The following is a 21261-nucleotide window of genomic DNA, read 5'->3' as shown; positions in this document are numbered from 1 at the left end:
GTGCCGGGCAGCCGATGGAAATCGATAAGCTGCGGTCCGACAAGAGGTGCTTCAAGTGTGGGAACACGGGGTGGAACCCGAAGCATAAGTGCCCTGACGACAAGTCCAAGTGGCTTCCCGTCAAACTCCCACCTCGCAAAAAGCCCAACGTCGCCCGCCTCCGCCAATTACTCGCTGAAGCCGAAAACGAGGAACTCGCCCCCACTACGAAGATCGAGGAGGCGAAGGAAGAAAAGAAGAAGGACGAGAAGTCGTCAAAAGAACAGCCGGCGTCGAAGTAAGCGATTCGACGACGTCGGCCAGGGACTTAGTTTCTATTGGTACGCAATCATGTAATTCTAGTCGGACTTATACTACGTATGTAGGGACTCCGTATGAACAATATACCAACTTTTTCGCCGCGTTACCAGTGGAAGAAACTAAAGATGAAGAATCGCCAACAGCCAACGGCGTAGGAGGGGATTACCGCCGCTCGTCGCGGTCTGCGACTAGCAATGAACCCCTAGGGGCCGTCCAAGCTCAGGAACCCCCGGCCGACCGCATAGGGAAAGCCCCTCGAGGGCGGAGCCCCCTAGGTCGTGTCTCGACTGCACCCTTGACGAAGGGAGGTCAGCCCGGAGTGGGAGAAAGGTCGTCAGCCCAGCCTGCTGGGCCTGCGTCTCCGCCTGAGGAGGCGTCTGTTCCAGCGGGAAGCGTCGGAAAAGCAGCTGAGGCCGGGAGCTCGGGAGACCACCTGCCCCTAGTAGCCAAGGGACACCCGACGGCAAAAAGTGCAGACCTCTCGAAGGAGCCAACATGTGTGCGTCCGCGAAGGGCAACCCGAAGTACCGCCGGGTCTAGGAAGAGCAATGAGAGAAGATCGACAGTGGAGGTTACAACACCGCGCACAAACGCCCGTGGCCAGGGCCGAACACAGGGCAGCGAGCCCTCCTCCACCAACTCGTCGGAAGGTGACCAAATGCCGCCGAGGGGCCTTATCGACCGGCCCGGTGACCAACTGCCACCCACGAGTACAAGACCTCCCGTATCCATAGAGGAAGTAGAAGACGAAGAAGCCCACTTACGATCCGATATACCGGTCGTAACTCCCAGAAGGCCGACGTCCCCCGCCGTGTCTCTTACTGCCAATGCCAACGACCAGAAGGTGTTCAAGGAGATGTATTACGAGCCTCACGGGATCCTTTGGACCCGCCGAGCACTCCGCATCGCTCGAGGAGACGCAGCGGCCCGTGCCGTCCTTAACGGATGGATACACCCTCGACGACGAGGAGAAGTAACCGACCAACTATGTCATCAGTTGGAGGAACAGACCGAAACCGCGACTCAGTCCAGGAGAGCGGTGGCAATGGATGGAAGATTTACAGAAGCCACCAATGTATATACGAGGGAGGAAGGGACGGAACGTCTCAATAAAACTTCAGTTAGAAACGCTTCGATACCCGGGAAATCCACGCCTTATCCGCCCTAGTTGACAGCGGCGCGACGGGGAGTTCCATCGATCGCGCCTGGGCCCAGGCCCATAACCTCGATCTTAAAAAGGCCGCTCGTCCCGTGCCCGTCTACAACGCCGATGGCACAAGAAACAAGGGTGGGGACATCACGGAATATGCCGAAGTAAGATTACGAATTGGGGATCACGTGGAGCGGATCGAACTAGCCGTGGTTGATCTAGGCTCCACACCTCTATTCCTAGGACATGACTGGCTGCAACGTCATAATCCGCTGATCGATTGGGACACCGGAGCGGTCACCTTGGCCCGATGCACGTGCCGAAAAATTCCATTTTCCCTCCCTGACACCGATCCCTCGGCGCGATGGGACGAGTATGAAGAAGGAGATACCATCCTAGGTGGTCGACTTTGAAGAAGCCTTCCATGTACGGGCCATGGGAACCAGAGCCAATGAACTGGCCGCCCAAGCCAATGCAAAAAAGGATGTCAAGTCGTTCGAAGACATAGTGCCCGAAGAATATCGGGACTTCAAGGATATCTTCGATAAAGAGAACTTTGACGAACTTCCCCCGCGCAAACCCTGGGACCACGCTATCGAGCTCATCCCCAACGCTAACGCCAATCTCGATTGCAAGGTTTACCCGCTCAATCCGATGGAACAGGAAGGAGTTAGATAAATTTTTGGACGAAAACTTAGCCACCGGGCGCATTCAGGCCTCGAAGTCCCCGATGGCCTCTCCATTCTTCTTCGTTAAAAAGAAGGATGGGAAGTTGCGACCGGTCCAAGACTACCGAAAGCTGAATGAGATGACCATCAAGAACCGTTATCCATTACCGCTTATCGGAGAGCTCATGGATCGGCTGAAAAAGGCCAAATACTTTACCAAACTGGACGTCCGGTGGGGCTACAATAACGTGCGGATCAAGAAGGGGGACGAGTGGAAGGCCGCGTTTCGAACTAATCGTGGCCTCTACGAGCCCCTCGTCATGTTCTTCGGACTCACCAACTCTCCCGGCTACCTTCCAGTGGATGATGAACGACATCTTCAAGGATCTCATCACAGCCGGAGAGGTATCGGTATATCTGGACGACATCCTCATCGCTTCCAAGACTAAGGCAGAGCATAAGAGGATTGTACGAAAGGTCCTCCAGATATTACGGGAGAATAACCTATTCCTTAAAGCGGAAAAGTGCGAATTCGAAGGTAGAAGAGACCGAATATCTGGGAGTAATCATCAGCGAGGGAAAAATTCGCATGGATCCCTGTCAAGATCGCGGGCCTCCTGGACTTGGCCGACCCCTCGAAGGAAGCAAGAATTGCAATCCTTCCTCGGGTTCTGTAACTTTTATCGGCGGTTTATTCGTGACTACAGCAAACACGTCCGACCAGTTGACCATGCTTACCGGAAAGCAGGAGTGGACGTGGGGGGAGGCCCAGCAGAAAGCATTCGAAAAGCTTAAGGAGTTATTCCGTGAAGACGTAGTATTGGCAATTCCCCTCGATCAAGGACGGTTCAGAGTGGAGGCAGACTCGAGCGAGGGGAGCGATAGGAGCCGTCCTTTCACAGTGGCAGGATGAGAAATGGCGACCAGTCGCATTTCTGTCCAAGGCTCTTTCCATTACAGAGCGCAATTACGAAATCTACGACAAAGAACTGCTCGCCATTATGATCGCCCTCGAAGAATGGCGCCAATACCTCATGGGGGCCCGAGAGGATTTCGAGATCTGGACGGATCACTCAAACCTCCAGTACTTCCGTAAGCCCCAGAAACTCAACCGACGACAAGCTCGTTGGGTTACTGAGTTGGCGGAGTACCAGTTCAGTCTACACCATAAGCCGGGGGCTCAAAACCGCAAGGCCGACCTCTTATCCCGAAGGGCAGATCACGACCAAGGGAAGGAGGATAACCGAGACGTGGTGGTCCTCAAAGCTGAACATTTCAGGGCGCTGATAATGCCCACCGCGGAAGAACTTCACGAGAAAATCAAAATCGCCACTCATGACGCTCGACGCTGGGACCGAGGGATTTCAGACTCTCTCAACCACGAAAAAGGGATATCCCGAGAACAGGGGATATTGTGGTATGATGGGCGGATCTACGTTCCCATGGACCGTGAACTCCGAGGGCAGATCATTGCCCTCAAACATGACCACGTCACCGCGGGCCATCCAGGTATCGAAAAAACCAAAGAATTGGTACTTCGCGACTACTGGTGGCCCCGAATGCGCCGAGACATAGAGACCTATGTGAAAGGATGTGATGTTTGCCAGCGAACCAAGGCGGATCGTCGCCCGAAACGGGCCCCCCTGCATCCTAATGAAATACCTACACGCCCGTGGACCCACATTTCGGTCGACATGATCACCAAACTCCCGGACTCCAAAGGATATGATTCCATTCTCGTCATCGTCGACCGCTTTTCTAAAGCCATCATCCCTATTGCCTGCACCGAGGAACTTACTTCCCTCGGATTTGCCAAGATCCTGAGGGACTACGTCTATGTACCCTACGGCGTAATGCCCGAGAAAGTAATCTCCGACCGAGGATCGGTCTTCGTGTCTAAATTCATGAGGGAATTCTACCGACTACTCCACGTCGAGGGGAATCCCTCCACGGCATATCACCCACAAACAGATGGCCAAACGGAGAGAGTTAATCAAGAAATTGAGAAGTACCTCAAGATGTTCGTCAACGATAGGCAAGATGATTGGAGCGAATGGCTGCCATTAGCGGCCTTCACTCATAACAATCGTCAGCATTCAGCGACGGGATACTCCCCCTATCGGGTCATCTTTGGAAGGGACGGAGAGGTGATCAAGAAATCTCACAAAGCAGCGACCGTTCCAGCAGCGGGGAAACTAGTGGAGGAGATAGAGAAGGCACAAGGCGAAGCCAAGAAGTCACTAGAGAAGGCGGCAGAATCCATGAAGAAGGCCTACGACAAACGAAAGGGTGTCGCAGTGGAATACCAAGTAGGAGACAAGGTTTGGCTCGACTCGACCAACCTTCATCTTCCTCGGCCGACCAAGAAGCTTGGGGACCGTCGTGTTGGCCCCTTCACCATTATAACTAAGAAGGGGGCCTCCGCCTATGAGTTGAAGCTGCCGACAAAATGGAAGATCCACAACCGCTTCAACGAGTCGCTCTTAACACCCTACGTCGCCCCAACCTTTTCAAATCAACCGCGCCCCGAGAGGCCGCCTCCAGAATTGATCGACGATGAAGAAGAATATGAAATCGAGGAAATAGTGGAACAGCGGGACAAGGTTATAGGCCGCGGGAAAACTCGCCGCGCCATAACAGAGTACTTAGTAAAATGGCGAGGGTACCCGAGAGAAGAGAATTCCTGGGTTAAACGGTCAGACATGGCAAACGCAGAGGAACTCGTCAACGAGTATGAAGCGCACCTCCAACGAATCCGTTGGGAGGTCAATAAATACGGAAAAACGGTCGGGCGGGACGACAATTTACCCCTGGAGGCTCGAACGCCATACCACGACCCGGACACTCCATGTGTCACGGACGTGGAAACCGTTCCCTCCTCCCAATGCACCCACCCGAGACACTCCGACGCAAAGTCCTCGGTGGAGATGCGAGAAGTAACTGCGGAAGAAGCGGACGGAGTACCCATCGTGGAAGAAACTCAAAACGATGAAGACGCCGAGCTCGACCTTGACAACTTACAAAAGGTCTACGAAAATTGGGACTTTGACTCCGAAGACGAAGACAACGATGATGACGACGACTTCTCATTCTACTCCGAATCCAGAAACTCGAACTCAGGAGAAAGCAGCGAAAACTCTACGGAGTCATTCGGAACGAACGACCATTAGAGACCAACATACGGTGTAGAAGGGGATTGCCACCGCTCAATTATGAGCATTGAACCCTCAGGGATCGCGGATCCCGACAGACAGTTGAGGCCTAACCGGCGCAAGGTGGCTTAGGATTTAATAGGAACCTACGCCCAGGGGGAGAGAGGGTCAGAGGCCGAACCCACCGTCGTGACTTTTCATGGGGTAGCGGAGGTCCAATCGATCCTGTTTTAAAGCAGAAGGGAGCCCCTCAACTCGCTTGTGAGGAAGGAAGGAGATATATTCTCATTCGGGACGAATGAGTCTTAAGGAGGGGGTAATGTTACGATTATTCTTTTCTTTTTCTTTTTCTTTTCTTTTCTTTTCTTTTCTTTCCTTTAGTCAGCCAGATTACGCGACGCGCGATCATCACGGACTGACTGCGCAGTGGTATTTTTAGAATACTCACGTGTATTTAAGTAGAGCCTCAGCTGGTCTAAACCCCAGCTTCGGCTAAGGTTTAATCTACCTATCTCTAAGCTCCCCGTTTCGTGACTATCTGTCCCGTTGACTTGCGTCGCCTTTGACTTGCTGAGTGTCGTCTACCGAAGTGCGAGTAGCGACCTTAGTACGATCTAAGTCGATAAGAGTTAGTGGCTAACAAAACAGCGGTGTAGTTGGTACAAAATAATGGACAAGAAAAAGAGTATAAAAGTCACGAAGACGGCGAGAATGTTGTCGGACCAGGGCATCCGTGAGTGGATCTATCCTGAGCGTAATTCGACGATTGACCATGCAAGCTGGTAGACAGCAAGTATGGTAAGAACAATGAGAAGGGCGATGATCAGGCTGAGGTCGGTCTCGTAGTTGGAGCCGTTCATCAACAAAATCTCGCAGGTTTCAGAGGTGCTCGTTAATATCAACAACAAGATTGTCAATATCGAGGCGAGCTGGAGGGCGAAAATGAAGGGTTTCGTGTTGGGATACGTGGTGTCCTTAAACGAGACGGGGATATAATACGTACAGAGCGACTAGCAGGCCTGCTAGCAGCACCACCGAGATTCCGAGTCCGACTAGGACAAAGGTAAGGAATACAGTCATAACGACTGCAAGAAGAAGGTCGTCGTGTAGGATAAAGCTAACAATCCAGTCGAGTACGAGCAGTTGAAGGAGTAGGCGGAAGGGGATTACCCAAAGGACTACTGCGACAAGGAAGTGTATCGGCTGAATGTTGAATACGTGGAGGTTGGGCAACAGTGAGTTGTTGGGCAACCAAAGACGAGCTTCGGCTAAATGTTAGCCACTAACTCTATCGACTTAGATCGTGCTAGGATTGCTACTCGCACTTCGGTAGGCAACACTCTAGCAAGCCAAAGGCGATGAAAGTCGATGGGACAGATAGTCACGAAGGACAGAGTTTAGGATTAGGTAGATTAAACCTTAGCCGAAGCTGGGGTTCAGACCAGCTGAGGCTCTACTTAAATACACGTAAGTACGCTAAAAATAGTACTGTGGGAGTCAGTCCGTGGTGATCGCGCACCGCATAATCCGGCTGACTAAAGAAAAGAAATGAAATGAAAATGAAAAGGAAAAAAGAAAAGAATAACCGTAACATGCGTGAAAGAGTGAGGGAATACTGAGACAAGTCACCTAGCCCTTGGCGTAGGGCAATGGAGCTGTTACCATTGACTGTTGCTGAACGTCTCACAGTGGGAGTGATGTCCATCGATTCTGCAGGTCTTGGTCCACCATTCGAGGTGGCACCACTCAAGTCATCATCTGGTAAAGACGATGGCTGAGAACGCGGTGTTGCAGGGGGAGAGCTATTAAGATAATGAGACAAAGATGACATGATATGAAGAAGAGGAACACAAGCAGCACCAAGATTGTGCACGAGAGTGAGGATAAAAGAGAGAGAAAACTGTGGCGGGTGAAGACGCAATGAAAAATTCCCATGCTCACCAAACATTCGACAAAAATCACTGAAGTTCATTCGGCAACAACTTGACATACACCTCTTGAGCCATGCCTGCTCATCGTTCAGGTAAAATTAACTGAAATGTAAGAAAGATAAACATCTGACCATAAATTAGATTTTGAGATCATTCCTAACAACAAGGAACGTTTGCTTTGTCGTATCTGCTCAGACTTATCTGAGATGGCCGATGTGGTCATCAAGAAAACATCTAAATCCTCTCATATTAAGACACGGCAACACATCCGAGCACTGGAACGCACCAACGGAGACTCTATCTCTGACATAACAGCCTCACGCACACTTCCTGTTCCGCCAAGTCAGCCAACACTTCCTCGTTTTGCCAGCTTACGGACACTGAATGAATACCTGCAAGATGATTTGAACATGGTCATAGATGCTGACGTATCCAAGGACTTGTTCAATGATGTTCACCTTGATGAGGCCCAAGGCATATACCAGGATAATTTTGGCAGAAACATTCTCTTCTCTGCAGGAGAGCGGGAGGTCCATGCTATGGAACAGCGTAGACATAGGTTATATAAGCAGCTGGATGGTCTTGCATTGCTTGAGAGACATACCTTGTTTGGTCGTTTTGACGACGCCGAGTCTGCTGCACCAGATGATCTTGCTGAAGATAATCTGTCTTCCACTGCCTCACAAATGATAGCTGATCTGGAGGCCTTAGGTGAGCTTTGTAAACTTTGATCAGTTTAAAAGAATATACTCAAAGTGCAATAATTTTCAGCAATCGGAGACGACAACGACGATGAAGATGATGGTGACGATGATGTGGCAAGCTGGGATCAAGAATCCAAAGCAGACGCTGATTGGTATCCGCATAAGTCCAAAACGGTATAAAGACTCCGTTTTATCACCTCACCTGCACCGAAATTGATTTGCTATTCACTATAGATGTTCATGCTGGATCTTTTGGATAATTTACCTAGGCTACGTCTATTGGATGACCATCTCAAGGCTGTGATTTGGGTCATGAGAGAATGCGGCACTCCAGATGTACCTTCCTTTTCAGCACTATGCAAGACCCAGACCAAACTTACTCACGCATTTGGTTTGAAGCCTGAGCATCATATTTCCGCACTGGGAAATCATTTTTATATGAACCATCCTCGGAAGCTGCTGGCACTGGTGGGATACTACTTTACAAAATTTAGTCTCAAAGATCTCACTCAGAATCTAGGACTGGGCCAATCCCCTTGTACGAAAACATATTCACGTCTATCCTGAGGTAGCTGGACCAATTACAGAAACATACCAGGCAGCTAAATGGCTTGAGGAGGTTGATCTCGATGAGCTATCGCCCATGTGGGCCAACTGGACTTCTCCCGGACTACGACATCGTCATTTCTACATCAAAGAACTGGCTCGGTTATCAGATGACTCTTATGTAGTCATTTTACGCTGGGTGACTGTGAATGGCATAGTGCATGCAGATGTCCTGGAAACCGTGACTGAAACTGGGCTTTCTGAGGGCGAACTTCCATTCTTATATGTAACGATACATACTCACAAGGTGTCTCGCATTCCAGCAATGTCATTGACTGAGAACATTCTCGATATCAGAGTCCATGCTCCGGGAGGCGTGCAATTCTCAGGTACAGCTTTTCTCGCTTGCCTCTCCCAAGGGTTTCAATTCTAATGAGATTGATCTAGCTTATTCTCCCATCTTTCCAATGCCCAACCCACTTCGGGAGGTGGCAAGAGGCTGCCCAATGTATCGCTTGTGTGTAACGCCATGGAGTGACGATGTCTCAGGGAATGTCAGCAAGCAATATAACGCACATACCAACATCTACGTTACCAATGCCAATCTTCCGCATGGAAAACTATCTCAGGAATATTTTGTTCGATACTGTTCCACCTCTGCCAATGCCTCATCATCCGAACAATTTGTAGCTCTGTGCGAGGACTTGTAGGCCGTTTTCCTTGAGCTATGTGAGGCTATGCATACTAAATAAGCTCTTACAGTGACCGTGATCAATGGGAAAAAGCTTACGATTGCGAAATACATGAAGACATCCTCTTCCAAATTATCCCCCATGTCCTTCCTGCCGACAATCCTCAGCAATCTGAAACATCTTCTCACATCGGCGTGAATGGGAATTTTAGCTGCCGGCGTGATCTGACAGGAGGCTCAAGTGAACAAAAGGAGAGTGTTGATGGCTATGAAGCTCTTTATCATCCAGGCAAGGATGAACGAACTGTCACGCAAACGATACAAGCTATCCGGTGGCAGATCTGGCTGGCCTGTCAAGGAAACCAGGAGGGGGTCAAAAATGCGTCCGCTTCATCTGGCGTTAAAGATAAGCTCTCGCAGTATTGGATCGAGCAGCTTATAATCAAATCGAGAGCACTGCAGGATGAGAGAATCAAGAATGCCGAGACATGCGATTCCCGTTTGAGGGACAAAGCATTGAAGGGAGAGAAATGAAGAGCAGTGGTGGAGGAGATAACTTATGCGATTCAACAGGAGTTATGGGATTGGGTTATTCAACAACCAGAGGAGTCGTACAAGAAGCTCTCTCCAAATGATCGTGGGTTGCCCTCCAACACGAGATTCTTCTTGGTGCTCTAATTGCTTCCATTTACAGCTTCTTCAAGGGACTTACGTGCAGGCGACCACTTCAATGTGTTGCTTCAGACACGAGGTGCGCTCACCACTGTAATTTACCACAGCCAAGCATACTGGTCTCACATCTCCTCAGGTATTGATCCACATCGCGACACCCCTGGAGAAATTCTCCACACGTATCTTCTCGGCAACGACAAGTATGTATGGCACGATACCAGCAAAACATGGTCCAAGCAAAATGACGATACCTTTGCCATCCGACTACAATCCTCGTGCATCCATGGCCTTACAATTGCCCAGCCACGCGCAGCCTATCTGGTTCAATACAAGAACTCGCTTATTGGCAAGCACTTCAAAACCCTGCAGCAGCTGGCCATATTTCACCTTCATGAGCTTTGCCCCCCACAAATCTTCACTTTATGGAAAGCTACGGGCGAATTGGGGGCCTTACTGTGGTATCCAGAAATTCGGGATATTGACCAGTATCTCGTACTGCAGCTTCGATGCCTTCTTCACATTCAAAGAGGCTTATTCTATACAGATTGACTTACAAGTCTTGATTGACAATCTTCTCGACGCATGGGCCATTGTTGATCCACGACGTATCATCACCAAAGTCAAGCTTCATGTTTTGACTCACCTCCCCGATGACATTCGTCGCTTTGGACCCGCTGTCATTTTTGCGACCGAGATCTTTGAATGCTTCAATGCAGTGTTCCGCATGTGCAGCATCCTTTCCAACCACCTGGCTCCGAGCCGTGACATCGCTATTACGATGGCTGATATGGAGCGATTTAAACACATGGCCAGTGGTGGATGGTGGAAGGATGAAAGTGAGCAATATATACAGGCAGGTCACAAGATTCAGATCTTCTTAAAGAAGAATGTCGAACTCCAACGGCGTCTGGGATGGGCAGACGAGACACTTCTTCAGCCAGGTATTCGTGTCAGTCCTCTTATTTATCAACTACCCACTGATTTGTTCTTTCAAGGGCATGTCAAGTTAGCGCCACGTACCAAACGCTGTACATCTACTTGGGAATCATGTATGCAAGGACTCGATGTCCTCAATGCTCCTTTGGATTCAAGGCCGTTCGACTGTCAGACTTGGGACAATGGTGTTCTGGTGGTTTCGAATTCCAGAAATCTGTGCCGAATTAGCTCATGGGTGTTTTTCAAGTACAAGGAGGCCAGTATAAACCCCGCCATTATCTTTTTTCGAGGATTGACGCCAGTTTCAGGTCACGGAAACGGGAAGAATTATCAAGATACTGGCAAAAACAGGCCTTCCATTGACCAACAACAATGTGGTAATCATTATCGAGCATTTCCAAGTCGCCGACGTGAAGGATGGTCGACTGAATATGCCATTACTCATTAACAGTCAAGATCTGATTGCAGTTGGTGCCCAGGTTGGTGCGCCGTTTATCATCGTCGCTGCGTTTTACACTGAACTCCCTAGGACATTCTTTTTGACTTCAATGCCCAGCACGACTGTGTCACCGGACACTGCCAGATTGGCGAATCGACGAGTTATGTCATGCAAGAGAGGATCAAGACAGCAGCGCGACAACGATGCATCGTGCATACCAACCATTCGCAGTTCCACCTGAATATGCACGCACTCCATAATGCCCACCTGATTCGAGAGGCCCTTCCCCGTCACCTTGTTGCCCCAGTTCCTCTGCGTGACTGTCGAGCTCAATTTCATCAAGAACTCTCTGCCAAGCTGCAGGTTTCGGGGGCGGCGAAGCGAGCGTTAACTAGAGCCAAAGCGAAAGACACTCGCGAGCGCAACAAGAAGGCCAAGGAGGCTTTCACCGCAGAGGCTGAGCGCTGACAACATCGAGGCAGCAAGACAAAAACACGGGTTATATTTTTACGGACAAACCATACGTATTAGCACAATATAACAGATTTTCTACACTAACGAGAAAGGTCTGGATTCATCAGGTGCTTCTTCAAAGCCATCCTCGCATTGTAGAGCCTCTCACATCTATCGCGTCTCTCCCCAATGGCTTCTCGACATGCCTTGGCTTTCAAGCGCAGCTTCTCCTGTTCCACCTGGATCTGAACGAGAGCACTCTCGGCAGTGGCTTCGACGCAGCGTGCTGTTGTTAGTTGCTCATCCAACGTGAGATACAAATCGAGGCCTCTCATGTGCCATTTAGTGTCTTTTTCGAGGGCGGGATTGGTAAGAAAGTCGACACGCGAAGAGAGCGAGAGCTGGAGGTGCCGATAATCAGCAAAGGACTAAACGATATCATGGACCTTTACCTTGTCCGAATCGCTGTCTGATTCAGTTTCCGAATTGTCAGGGTCTACCACTCTCCTGGCTTTGCGCGGAAGCTGCAGTGCGTCCTTGATAAGAGCAACAAGCTCCCCATCATCCAAAGTATTGGCAGATGCATCGCCCACTTAGGAACAATGAGCAACTGATGGACAATCCAAAAGATGGGACACGTACCTTGCCAATAGTCCCCATCAGCTCCTCCAGCCGTCCTTTGAGAGCCTCTAATTCTCCTTGGAGTTCCTGTCCGCTGGGAGTGTCCGATAAATCCAAGGTGTATCGCTCTGGTTGGGTTGTCCCGTAAAATTGACGAAAAAGCTTGATATCCTGAGTCGGCAGATCAGGCAAGGTGTCGGAAATTTGGGTTCCATAGAAGCCAGGCGGTGCAAGACCATCTTCTTGTGACATGTCCAAGGCAGAGTCGTAAGCGGAATGTAGCAGCTGACAGAAATTCAACAGAAAGAAGTCACATTGGGGAAGGTAACAGAAGATATCCACAGGACATCGCGAAAAATGTATCCAGATGACAAGGACACGTCCGTGGGATATCCTGCCCAAAATGTCAATTTACTACTGTTATGATACAAAGGCGACATCAATATATTCATCGTCGCGATGTGTCAGCTACGCTATCCTGGTTACATCCGATCGAGTTGGTGGTGTACGACACTCGTCCCCAACATCCCAACACGGGACCTATTCCCCTCTTCTCCTCACTTCATTAACCACTTACCCGGCGTCAACACGTTCATAACCTTATAGAGCCACGGGCATCATGCAAATCAGGGTAACCCGACGCTGAGTGTTGCATCGAACCCACGTTCAGCACAGCATTTACGCAATCAACATAACGTCTACCGAACAATCTGTCTTCCTCCTGGGAACTTTCTCCAGGAAGGCTACTGAATAGTAACTAGCCATTTCTCCGCTCGAGCAACTTCGCTGCCTCTGAATCGGAGGGTTCTACCCTGCACGTATCCTCGGTTCCACAGGTATGATAGCCCTGCGATGAAATGTACCACATCAGCTACCAACGCACTTAGACTACCCGTTTATTCCCTCTACGCTACATCCCGAGAACAGCTCGCTCCCCCACAAAGTCTTCATTCCTCCAAAATACTCGCTCCCGAAACGAAACTCAGGGACGATTTAATATCAGACACTCCACCTTCTTTCTGATCCAGGCTGTGTACTGACGACAGTTTATTACTCCGCAGTTAGCATTGGATATACATAACAGATAACAGATAAACGGGTATGAAGTTCGCCCCCGACGCGCAACCAAAGAACAGCATCGCAAAAAAATCCAGTCATAAGAAAAAGAGAAAACTTCCGCATCTCGCGGAAGGGTTCCTCAGATATGACAAAAAGGTTGCGATCCGCGGAAGCATCCTCGGAGGAGAAAACTTGAAAGCAGAGAAATGAAAATCCAACATGTATAGATATGCGTCGTCACCTCGCCGCTAAACGAAATCGTGCGCACATTAATATTCCAAGTTTCAAATTGCCTGACAGCTCCAGACCCAAGCTGATAGACACGTCGGTGGAAATCACCCTTATCTGCGCGAAAGACAATAAGGTAAGATATACAACCGACAGCGCACTACTGGGCCCACGACGTCACTGTAGGTCCATAATGAACAGGTACCCGCTTCCGTATCCCCGCCCGCCATGAAACGTCGGAGATAACAGCGTAAATCCCAAAAGATTAACCTTTTCGCGGCGTTTGGACCACAGGCGCTCGGAGTATAGCAACAAATGGGAAACACTGAAGCATCGTATCATCAATCCCATGAAGTTGTTCAGAAGACGAATAAGCGCTCACACGGCACCAAGGAACACCACAATAGCAAGGGTCGCTTGCAACTTTATACATCCCTGACATTGGGGACCTACAACAGCATGTAGGTCCGCAATGACCAGCGCCTATTAGTAGCCCTTGCTAGAGCCCGAATTGGCGTGCGAAGCTCGGGCTGGGACCTTGATATCGAAAACGTGTCTTGAAGTTCAAGGATGAGTGAAACTAGGTTGCATTAATGACATCGAATATCATCCGTCGTGGGGGAAGCAAGCATTCTACAGACCGATACACCTATAGGGAACCCATGGCAACCAAGTGAATATTGTATATCAACGACGTCGAAGAATATCTTCGAAACAAAGCATCATTCAGTCTCTGCATACCACCAGAAAGAGACGAAGGCTTACTGGAGACTAGAACAGATATTATGTTCATCGGTAGCAACCGACTGACGAGCAAGACCCGAACTCGAAGATGCAGATCACGATGAAACGCCCCACTTTCGCCTTGACGACATTGTGTACAAATATGGGCGCTTCATTCTTCGACGGCTCAACCGGGGAAAAGAGTCTGATCGACTTCGCACTTCCCTGACAGGGAAGACCGCTGCTACGATGTATCACTGTCGGTCAACAATAGAACATACAAATGAAAGAAGAGAAGAGAGACTCACTGCGAAGGGCACCGCTGAGAGGACTTGATCCAGGAACTGGCATACATCACGGAGACAGAGCGAGGCTTCCTTCTTGACTTGAGAGACTTTTGGATCGGAAGCAAACCGCAGTGACGAGGGAAGGTTTGACGTCGTCATCTGATAGCGGTCATCGTTCCACAGACTCTGCTTAGAAAACACGCCGAATGACGATGATGCGTCTTCGCTAGGACTATTGGTAATAAGACCACCGATGCTGCGAAGGGTACCATCAGCGTTCTGATATGTTTCGACCAAGTATCTATGAACTAACCCAGATGGACGAGTAGCAGAGCAAGGTGGCAGTGACATCTTTATACCTTCGAACCTGCAGGAGCCAAAGTCTCCACTCTCTGAGGTCCCTCCTTGCAGACAGCCTTAGCCTGAGTCACGGGAAAGGGAGCAAACAACATAATATACCTACCCTTGTTAATCGTACAGTTGGACGCCAATGATTGAGAGCAACGTTGACCTGAGAACCAAAAGAAGCCTGAATGAGAATCCGAATGTCTGCGAACCAAACTGGAAAATGAATATCAGCAGCTGAAGGATGAAAGGTACAGTGGGATACCGCGCACATATCAATTCGCCCAGCCACATTGATGCATGTTGAAGCATCAAGGTCTCACAACCGCACGGAATCGACGAGGAAACTACGACCGTCAGCTTCGGTCTCTGAAGATAAAAGCATTGCAAATGGAGCCTACTTTCCTCCCGAATTAGACTGATATCCGCAGAGAGACTAGGTCGCACACACTGTCGAGCCCTCACAGAAATACTGCAAAGTGTCCTTCAACACCGTTTACGCATAATGAATATAATCTTGAACCGTCCATGCAGCTCTTGACAGCACATTTAAAATCTGGTATTCGAGCATTAGGCAACGAAATCTGCAGAAAATTTGGTTACGCACATGGTCTGCCCCGAGATCGTATTTTCTCCCCGATACTTTCAAGTAGCGCAAGTGCAGTGCTAAACGACTTGAGCTTCCGAACGCAAGAAGGAACTTACGCTCCAGCCATTGTTGGCCTAGCTGTGAAAAAAGTAAATTGTCAGACCCAACAAAAAAATTCAGATCCTATGTGCTTACAGAGCTAGATCTCACGTCATAAGGAGCCATTAGAACAACATATTTACAATGCGCGAAGAAGAGGCGACCCACGGACGTCGTGCGTCGTGTTAGATATGGTCATGGTGGGCACGGTCAGTACAGCTGGCAGTCCGAAGTCGGCTCTGGCAGCCGATGACAAATCCCGACACAGCCACTACGATCGCAACCTTCACCACACGTCCAGTGTGCTCCTCGGTAGCGGTCCAACAGCGCGTTCTTACGCGTCCTACATTGAAAAATGTAGGCATCTCCGTATTAGGTGTCTTTTCCAACTTCACTGACTCCGTAAATAGCCTCAGTCTCACCACCACCGGTCAGCAACACGGTTTGACAGGGAATTGTTACAGTAAGCGCTTCAGCCGTGATACGTCCCCAATAGAAGTCACGAAAAACCCTCGAGGGCCATGCCCGGATAGAATCGAGATAATGATCTGTAACTTATCCTCAATGGGCGGACAATGGACGTAAGTATTGGTATGCCTGTCAAGGATAATATCGTAGTGGTGACTCGGGTAACACTTGAAAAACAAGCAGGTGAAAACGGCCGGAGCGTCGTACGACAACCTATTATACTTGGGTAGCGATTTGACGCGTTCGGTCCCCGCGACCCGCGACCTAGTCATCGCACCTAACAAGGCAACTCCAAAACGAACCTGATGCGACAGTCCGTATTGACGCGATCACCCTTCTTAACGTTTGATACGTTACACGACCATGATGAACATGTCAAGATAGAAATGACTGGATAGAAATTTCCTCCTCTAGGCGGACAATGTACTGACCATACCGCTGCCAGTGTGAGGGACGAATCACCTAAATTTACCTACCTGGATGCATTGGGACCTCTAGTTAAGGTACCACCAGGGGACGACAGAATTGTAGACCACAAGGAAAGCGTATCAGGAAAGGAATAGTAGGTATCTATTTTTTTCTGACTGATATATCCATGAGAACAGAATCTTCAGCTGATGCATGTGCAGCAATTTCAGGGAACTTCGTTTCGTCCCGGGGACAATTTGACCAATACAAGCAGTTTGACTCGGTAGGCCTATGAGAAATCATGCGACCGGTACATAACATTTTCCTGAAGAAGGTCCAGATTATGGTTCTCCAAAATATCAGTGGTCGAGCCTCAGGAAAGTACCGTTGGAGCGGACCTGGCCTGCTCGTTACCGCCTTACAATCCTTTCCTCCCGCATGGTAAGGCTCACCGATGCCGCGCCACCCGTATTCCGCCATCTACGATAATAGCCTGTCTGATGCAACTTTCCCCGCTTCGACAGGAACAATCCTCCCGCGAAATCAGAAATACGCCAAAAATACACTTGAACAAAATTCGAACACACACCAATCCACTGAATCCTTGTACTTCCCCGGGGAGAATGTATTTGTGCGTGGAACGCAAATACTCTCAAACACAAAAGAAAGTGACGCCTCAAGTCCCAGCCATAGTCCATGCTGGAAGAATGTATTGATCTGACATGCCATATTAGCAGGATACCGTGCACTCAGGGTCATCATACGGAATGTCATAACACGGCGTCGCTGGTTTTCCCACTCACTGCAAAATGGACTCAGAACTCCCAGAATGCGCCCCGTCTTTGGAAATCCGAGTGAGTCGAGGTGGAGAATATGTTATCTGGGCCATATGATGAATTGGCGATTGACATCGCGTCATATTTTTCGCAGTGTCACCCCTCCTTCCTGGAATTTGGCGGCTGGCCCCCCCAATGATCTTCTTCGGTCGTCAAGGCTCCGAGCTTATGGATCCTACTCCAGCAATCAAAAAGTAATATAGCTGTGTCCCTTTTCAATCCCTCTTTATCCGGTGAGTCGCATGTCAATCTGATGAAGAAATACGTCTAAGTTGATCATCAGACTCAATCCGGCGCGCATTCGAAACGAGTACGTCTTCTGCCGGTCGAAACATATTGTACCGTCGCTCGGGTGTTATGACGCGTCGCAAGTCCTGGACTCTGCCGTGCCACAATCAATTAGTACACCTGCTCTCATTCTTCTGCCTCGCCACAATGATCTTCAGCGGTGAATTTATTCCGTTGTACCATCAGCCAGGGTCTTATCCCCACTCTGCAAGGCCTGAATTGCCTGTATGACTCGAAAGTGCGCCAATCGCGGAAAGATTCTAAAATAATCGATAGGATCCTACTCGAATTTTCCTGGAACATTGTCCCATTGAAGGCATTCCCCCCCCTCCCAGCGGCAGTAAGCGGCAGTCTTTACTCGAGGCGTCAACTCTTTGAACATACTCTTTTCAGCAGCGTGTTTATGATGTGACGATCCCGCCCGTGCGAGTTTGATATATCCGCTCTTCGTCAGCGCCTTCGGTCTTCCTCGCAGAACCGGAATTGTAGGATCCTATTGTCCTCGCCTCGTAGAAGCATCTGTTCCATGTTCAGCGGGGCGTTTGACTCCATCTGGGCGGCGATGACGGCGGTGGCGTCATCCAATCTACTTACACTATCGAGGTGAATGCCTACCAGTATCGAGCGTGCCAGGCACTAACAAGTAGCCCGCCACTCACATGACCCACCATTCGCTTTCATCCAGAGGCAGTGCAGACACGTTCAACAGTTCATTGTCAATGACGGCGTATGCGTGTTGATTTCTCCTTGTAACTCTATATTATGGAACAACTACTCAAAGTTACGTTTAGACTTCCGTACTGTTTTCGCCATGGAGCTCCTCGACTATGTCGGTGATCGCCGCACGGTATGCGGGTTTGTGGCGACGTCTAGCTTGCATTTGTTTCTAGAGGCAGGCAGTCATCCAGCCTGAGTTCAATTCTAGCTTGAATCGTAGGAAGCCTCTCTGATTCGTGAGTATTGGGGAACTCTTACGTCTTGAGTCCTCCGGCCTCGCTCACAGATCCGTTATCTTTCTTCTAAGATACCCTAGACGGATCAGCAGCGCGTAAGTTTGCCGTGTTTTGCAATATGTAACGGCAGTGCTCCCTTTTCCAACACATAGACATTAACTTGTTTCCTGCTCATTGAAAACACATGAAATCAATATCAATTGTTCCGCAGCCTACGGTTACTTATCTGCCCCCGTCTCCGAGGCCAACCCCGCATTCCGATGTCACCATCAGGGTTCGTTGTGTTCGCCCTGCCCTTTCCCTGCTGGGCCTGAATTCTAGCTGCACTCGGATCTTTCGGGGTGGTAGCCCAAATATACCCTGCACCCCGACGCCAACTCTTACTGCTCCCCGGCCCTCTCATCGATACCAGAACCAATTGGCATCTCCGTAGCCTCCTTCTGGGACACTACACCAAATGAATATTTTATTTCACGTTCGCCGCTCGAATGTTGATACCTTAATATTCGATCTCTCGACCTTGCCTCGACCCTTCATGTGAAGCTCCAAAATGCCTCCTGAACGTGTCAGATCACGGAATATTCTTGAACTGATTCTCCACAGAGTGATGCTTGAGCCTCGACGAATATACTGCAATGTTTTCCTGGGAAATGCAACGTGTCCCACTAAAGCATACGCACTGTAATCACATGCAAAGGCATCTCTCTACCCTTCCGTTTATTTTCTAGAACACTTTCAAATTTACCCTTAAAATCCAATCGAACGACGAGTTTCTTCCCTTCTTTAGTCCACCTGCCTCCTCCATTCTCCAGATATCATCCCCGTTAATCTGCCTGCCAAAGAGAATTCGTATTTTCATTTACTGTCGCTAACTTTACTTTAGTTCCGTCGATGCAATTTAAATAATTCTTATGAACGCTTCACTATCTCTGACATCCCTATACACAGCGGAACTACACACAACGTCGTGTTCATGATCCTTCCGATAATTTTCCCTGGTCTCGGGTCGGGGTGGCGCTGTATTTATTCTAGATGCATCATTTCGTGCCTCAGGCTCGCGAGGGGACCCATACGACGCAATCGATGACGGTCTCTTGATAAGGAAAGTATGTCCCAGATAACGGTCTGGTATCAAACTTAATCGCCACACCCAAACTAAACAGGAAGGTCTTGAAGGCGATATCATGGAGACTAATTCCTAGTTCTCGATCGCTGAAGATCCGCCAGCACAAGGTCTAAAGTATCGTACGTTGAGAAGTGCCAATGTGGTTGTTGACATGCTGTTCCACAGGGGTAGTTTCGTCCTTCGAGGCAATGATCGTCAACGAGCTTCTTCTCTTCATCGGAATCTCTGTCTTCACGGCCAATAGTGCGAACGGTGAATCCCCTGACGAAACCACGACGACAGGGTTGACAGCGCAATAATATTGCCATGATTATGCGTCATCGTACATACACACCGTCACTCCCTCCCGTCAACAGGTGTGTATCGTCGTCTGTCTATGAGAGACTAGCGTGATCTGCGGTAGAAGGAATAAGACCTGCTCCTACGTAATTCACTCTTTCTACAGGTTGGAAATTCGCGCTAACGTTGATTTCATTGAAGTAGTCTGTTACCAAAGTTTGTTGATCTATTCCTTTCTATTGAGCTCTCAATCTAACTCCGCCGGCAAAAGTTTATATATCCAACAGACTCTGGAACCTGTACGTTGAGGTGAGCAAGGTCAGTCGATGCATAACTTTGTTTTCAGTATATCGAGGTCCAGACATGTCTACTTCAGAGTAGAAAGTCATACAGTGTATAGAAAAGGCTCCTGTTGAATTCGAGATGTAATGGCCATAGTCTTTTGTCGCTATCGATTAGAATTCTCTGACTACACTCCATCTCAACCTATGGCAAGAAATCTCGGCAAGGGATCTACGTATGCCATATGAGTCATGGTCTGCTTTATGTGCGTCTTGGTATTCCTCTATATGCCAGTTTTCTAAACTCTTACATTCCTCAACCAAATTGAAACGCTTTTAGGGCCTTTGTGAGTATCTCGCCCTGATGAGCCTATGTAGACACGCGATAATGACTCTGAAGCGGCTATATATCGTTACTTTGAAGAACGATATCAAGGAGTTACGAGCACAGATATTCACTCGCAGTTGAGACAAAAAAAAGTTCCTTTTCACAATATGGAACTCAGTATCGTGGGCATGTATTCCCTCACATACGAAAGTGCTAAATTTGACAAAGCTAGTCCACTTCATTAAGGTGCCCACCGATGGTACGGCCGGGCCACGACGCCATGAAGGGCCTCCCGACGTCGGTCCTGACCTCCGTTAGTTTACTCGCAAACCCAAATTCAGATGTACATGGAGTGATCCGGGGATCTACGCACGCATAGACACTATCGAGGTACAAAGTAGTTAAACTGATTAAAATTAGTGTACGGCCATACGGCTGCCGTAGGGAGTGTGTTCTGGCTCGTAACATAGAGTACGTAGTTACGCCGATGTTTGTTGTTCGTTTACTTCAGGAAGAACCAACTCACCATATGAACAATGTCTTCTCCATGTCAAGCTCATGACTGACGTTCCGAACTAGTCATTTTGGCGGTCCTGAACCTCGTCATTACTGAACAGCACCATCTAATGCTGAGCAATGCGGTTGCTTCTATCAAGGAGTCTATCTCAGCAATCCTATTGATTCTACTACATATGTTGCAG

The 21261-nt window shown here is 49.0% G+C and overlaps 4 protein-coding genes across 4 annotated transcripts; 1 reads left to right on the top strand and 3 right to left on the bottom strand.

Annotated features, from left to right (window-relative positions):
- Positions 1–7407: 7407 nt before the first annotated feature.
- EV420DRAFT_1721990 (uncharacterized protein) lies at positions 7408–11657 on the top strand (the record flags this gene model as incomplete). Its single annotated transcript, XM_060479775.1, has 13 exons — positions 7408–7912; positions 7973–8079; positions 8140–8373; positions 8426–8840; positions 8899–9157; positions 9214–9641; positions 9684–9779; positions 9951–10306; positions 10359–10755; positions 10810–10830; positions 10873–10985; positions 11059–11229; positions 11280–11657. The coding sequence occupies 13 exons, from the start codon at positions 7408–7410 to the stop codon at positions 11655–11657; spliced, it is 3480 nt and encodes a 1159-aa protein (XP_060325210.1).
- Positions 11658–11666: 9 nt separating this feature from the next.
- On the bottom strand, positions 11667–12667 carry EV420DRAFT_1574103 (uncharacterized protein). The gene is made up of 3 exons (XM_060474405.1): positions 12285–12667; positions 12095–12235; positions 11667–12043 (listed from the first exon to the last, which is right to left on the bottom strand). The coding sequence occupies exons 1-3, from the start codon at positions 12513–12515 to the stop codon at positions 11744–11746; spliced, it is 672 nt and encodes a 223-aa protein (XP_060325209.1). The 5' UTR covers positions 12516–12667; the 3' UTR covers positions 11667–11743.
- Positions 12668–13727: 1060 nt separating this feature from the next.
- Positions 13728–15792, bottom strand: EV420DRAFT_1484602 (uncharacterized protein; the record flags this gene model as incomplete). Its single annotated transcript, XM_060470097.1, has 12 exons — positions 13728–13875; positions 13933–13999; positions 14292–14314; positions 14362–14498; positions 14582–14868; positions 14928–14982; positions 15024–15121; positions 15178–15274; positions 15357–15377; positions 15513–15585; positions 15611–15632; positions 15762–15792. The coding sequence occupies 12 exons, from the start codon at positions 15790–15792 to the stop codon at positions 13728–13730; spliced, it is 1059 nt and encodes a 352-aa protein (XP_060325208.1).
- Positions 15793–17869: 2077 nt separating this feature from the next.
- On the bottom strand, positions 17870–19980 carry EV420DRAFT_1751779 (uncharacterized protein; the record flags this gene model as incomplete). The annotated part of the gene is made up of 10 exons (XM_060480380.1): positions 17870–18179; positions 18253–18346; positions 18395–18479; positions 18622–18713; positions 18769–18994; positions 19045–19176; positions 19292–19379; positions 19508–19563; positions 19620–19758; positions 19796–19980. The coding sequence occupies 10 exons, from the start codon at positions 19978–19980 to the stop codon at positions 18044–18046; spliced, it is 1233 nt and encodes a 410-aa protein (XP_060325207.1). The 3' UTR covers positions 17870–18043.
- Positions 19981–21261: the final 1281 nt, after the last annotated feature.

Source organism: Desarmillaria tabescens, assembly GCF_030435595.1.
Source record: "Desarmillaria tabescens strain CCBAS 213 chromosome Unknown EV420scaffold_53, whole genome shotgun sequence".
Lineage (NCBI taxonomy): Eukaryota > Fungi > Basidiomycota > Agaricomycetes > Agaricales > Physalacriaceae > Desarmillaria > Desarmillaria tabescens.
Note: the sequence above shows the minus strand (reverse complement) of the source record. Positions and strands in the feature narration are given on the sequence as shown.

Coding starts and splice junctions, on each gene's coding strand:
- EV420DRAFT_1574103 (XM_060474405.1), bottom strand. CDS start 12,515: ATGTCACAAGAAGATGGTCTTGCACCGCCTGGCTTCTATGGAACCCAA. Junction 12,236..12,284: donor TGATGGGGACTATTGGCAAG/GTACGTGTCCCA, acceptor CATTGTTCCTAA/GTGGGCGATGCATCTGCCAA. Junction 12,044..12,094: donor CAGACAGCGATTCGGACAAG/GTAAAGGTCCAT, acceptor CGGCACCTCCAG/CTCTCGCTCTCTTCGCGTGT.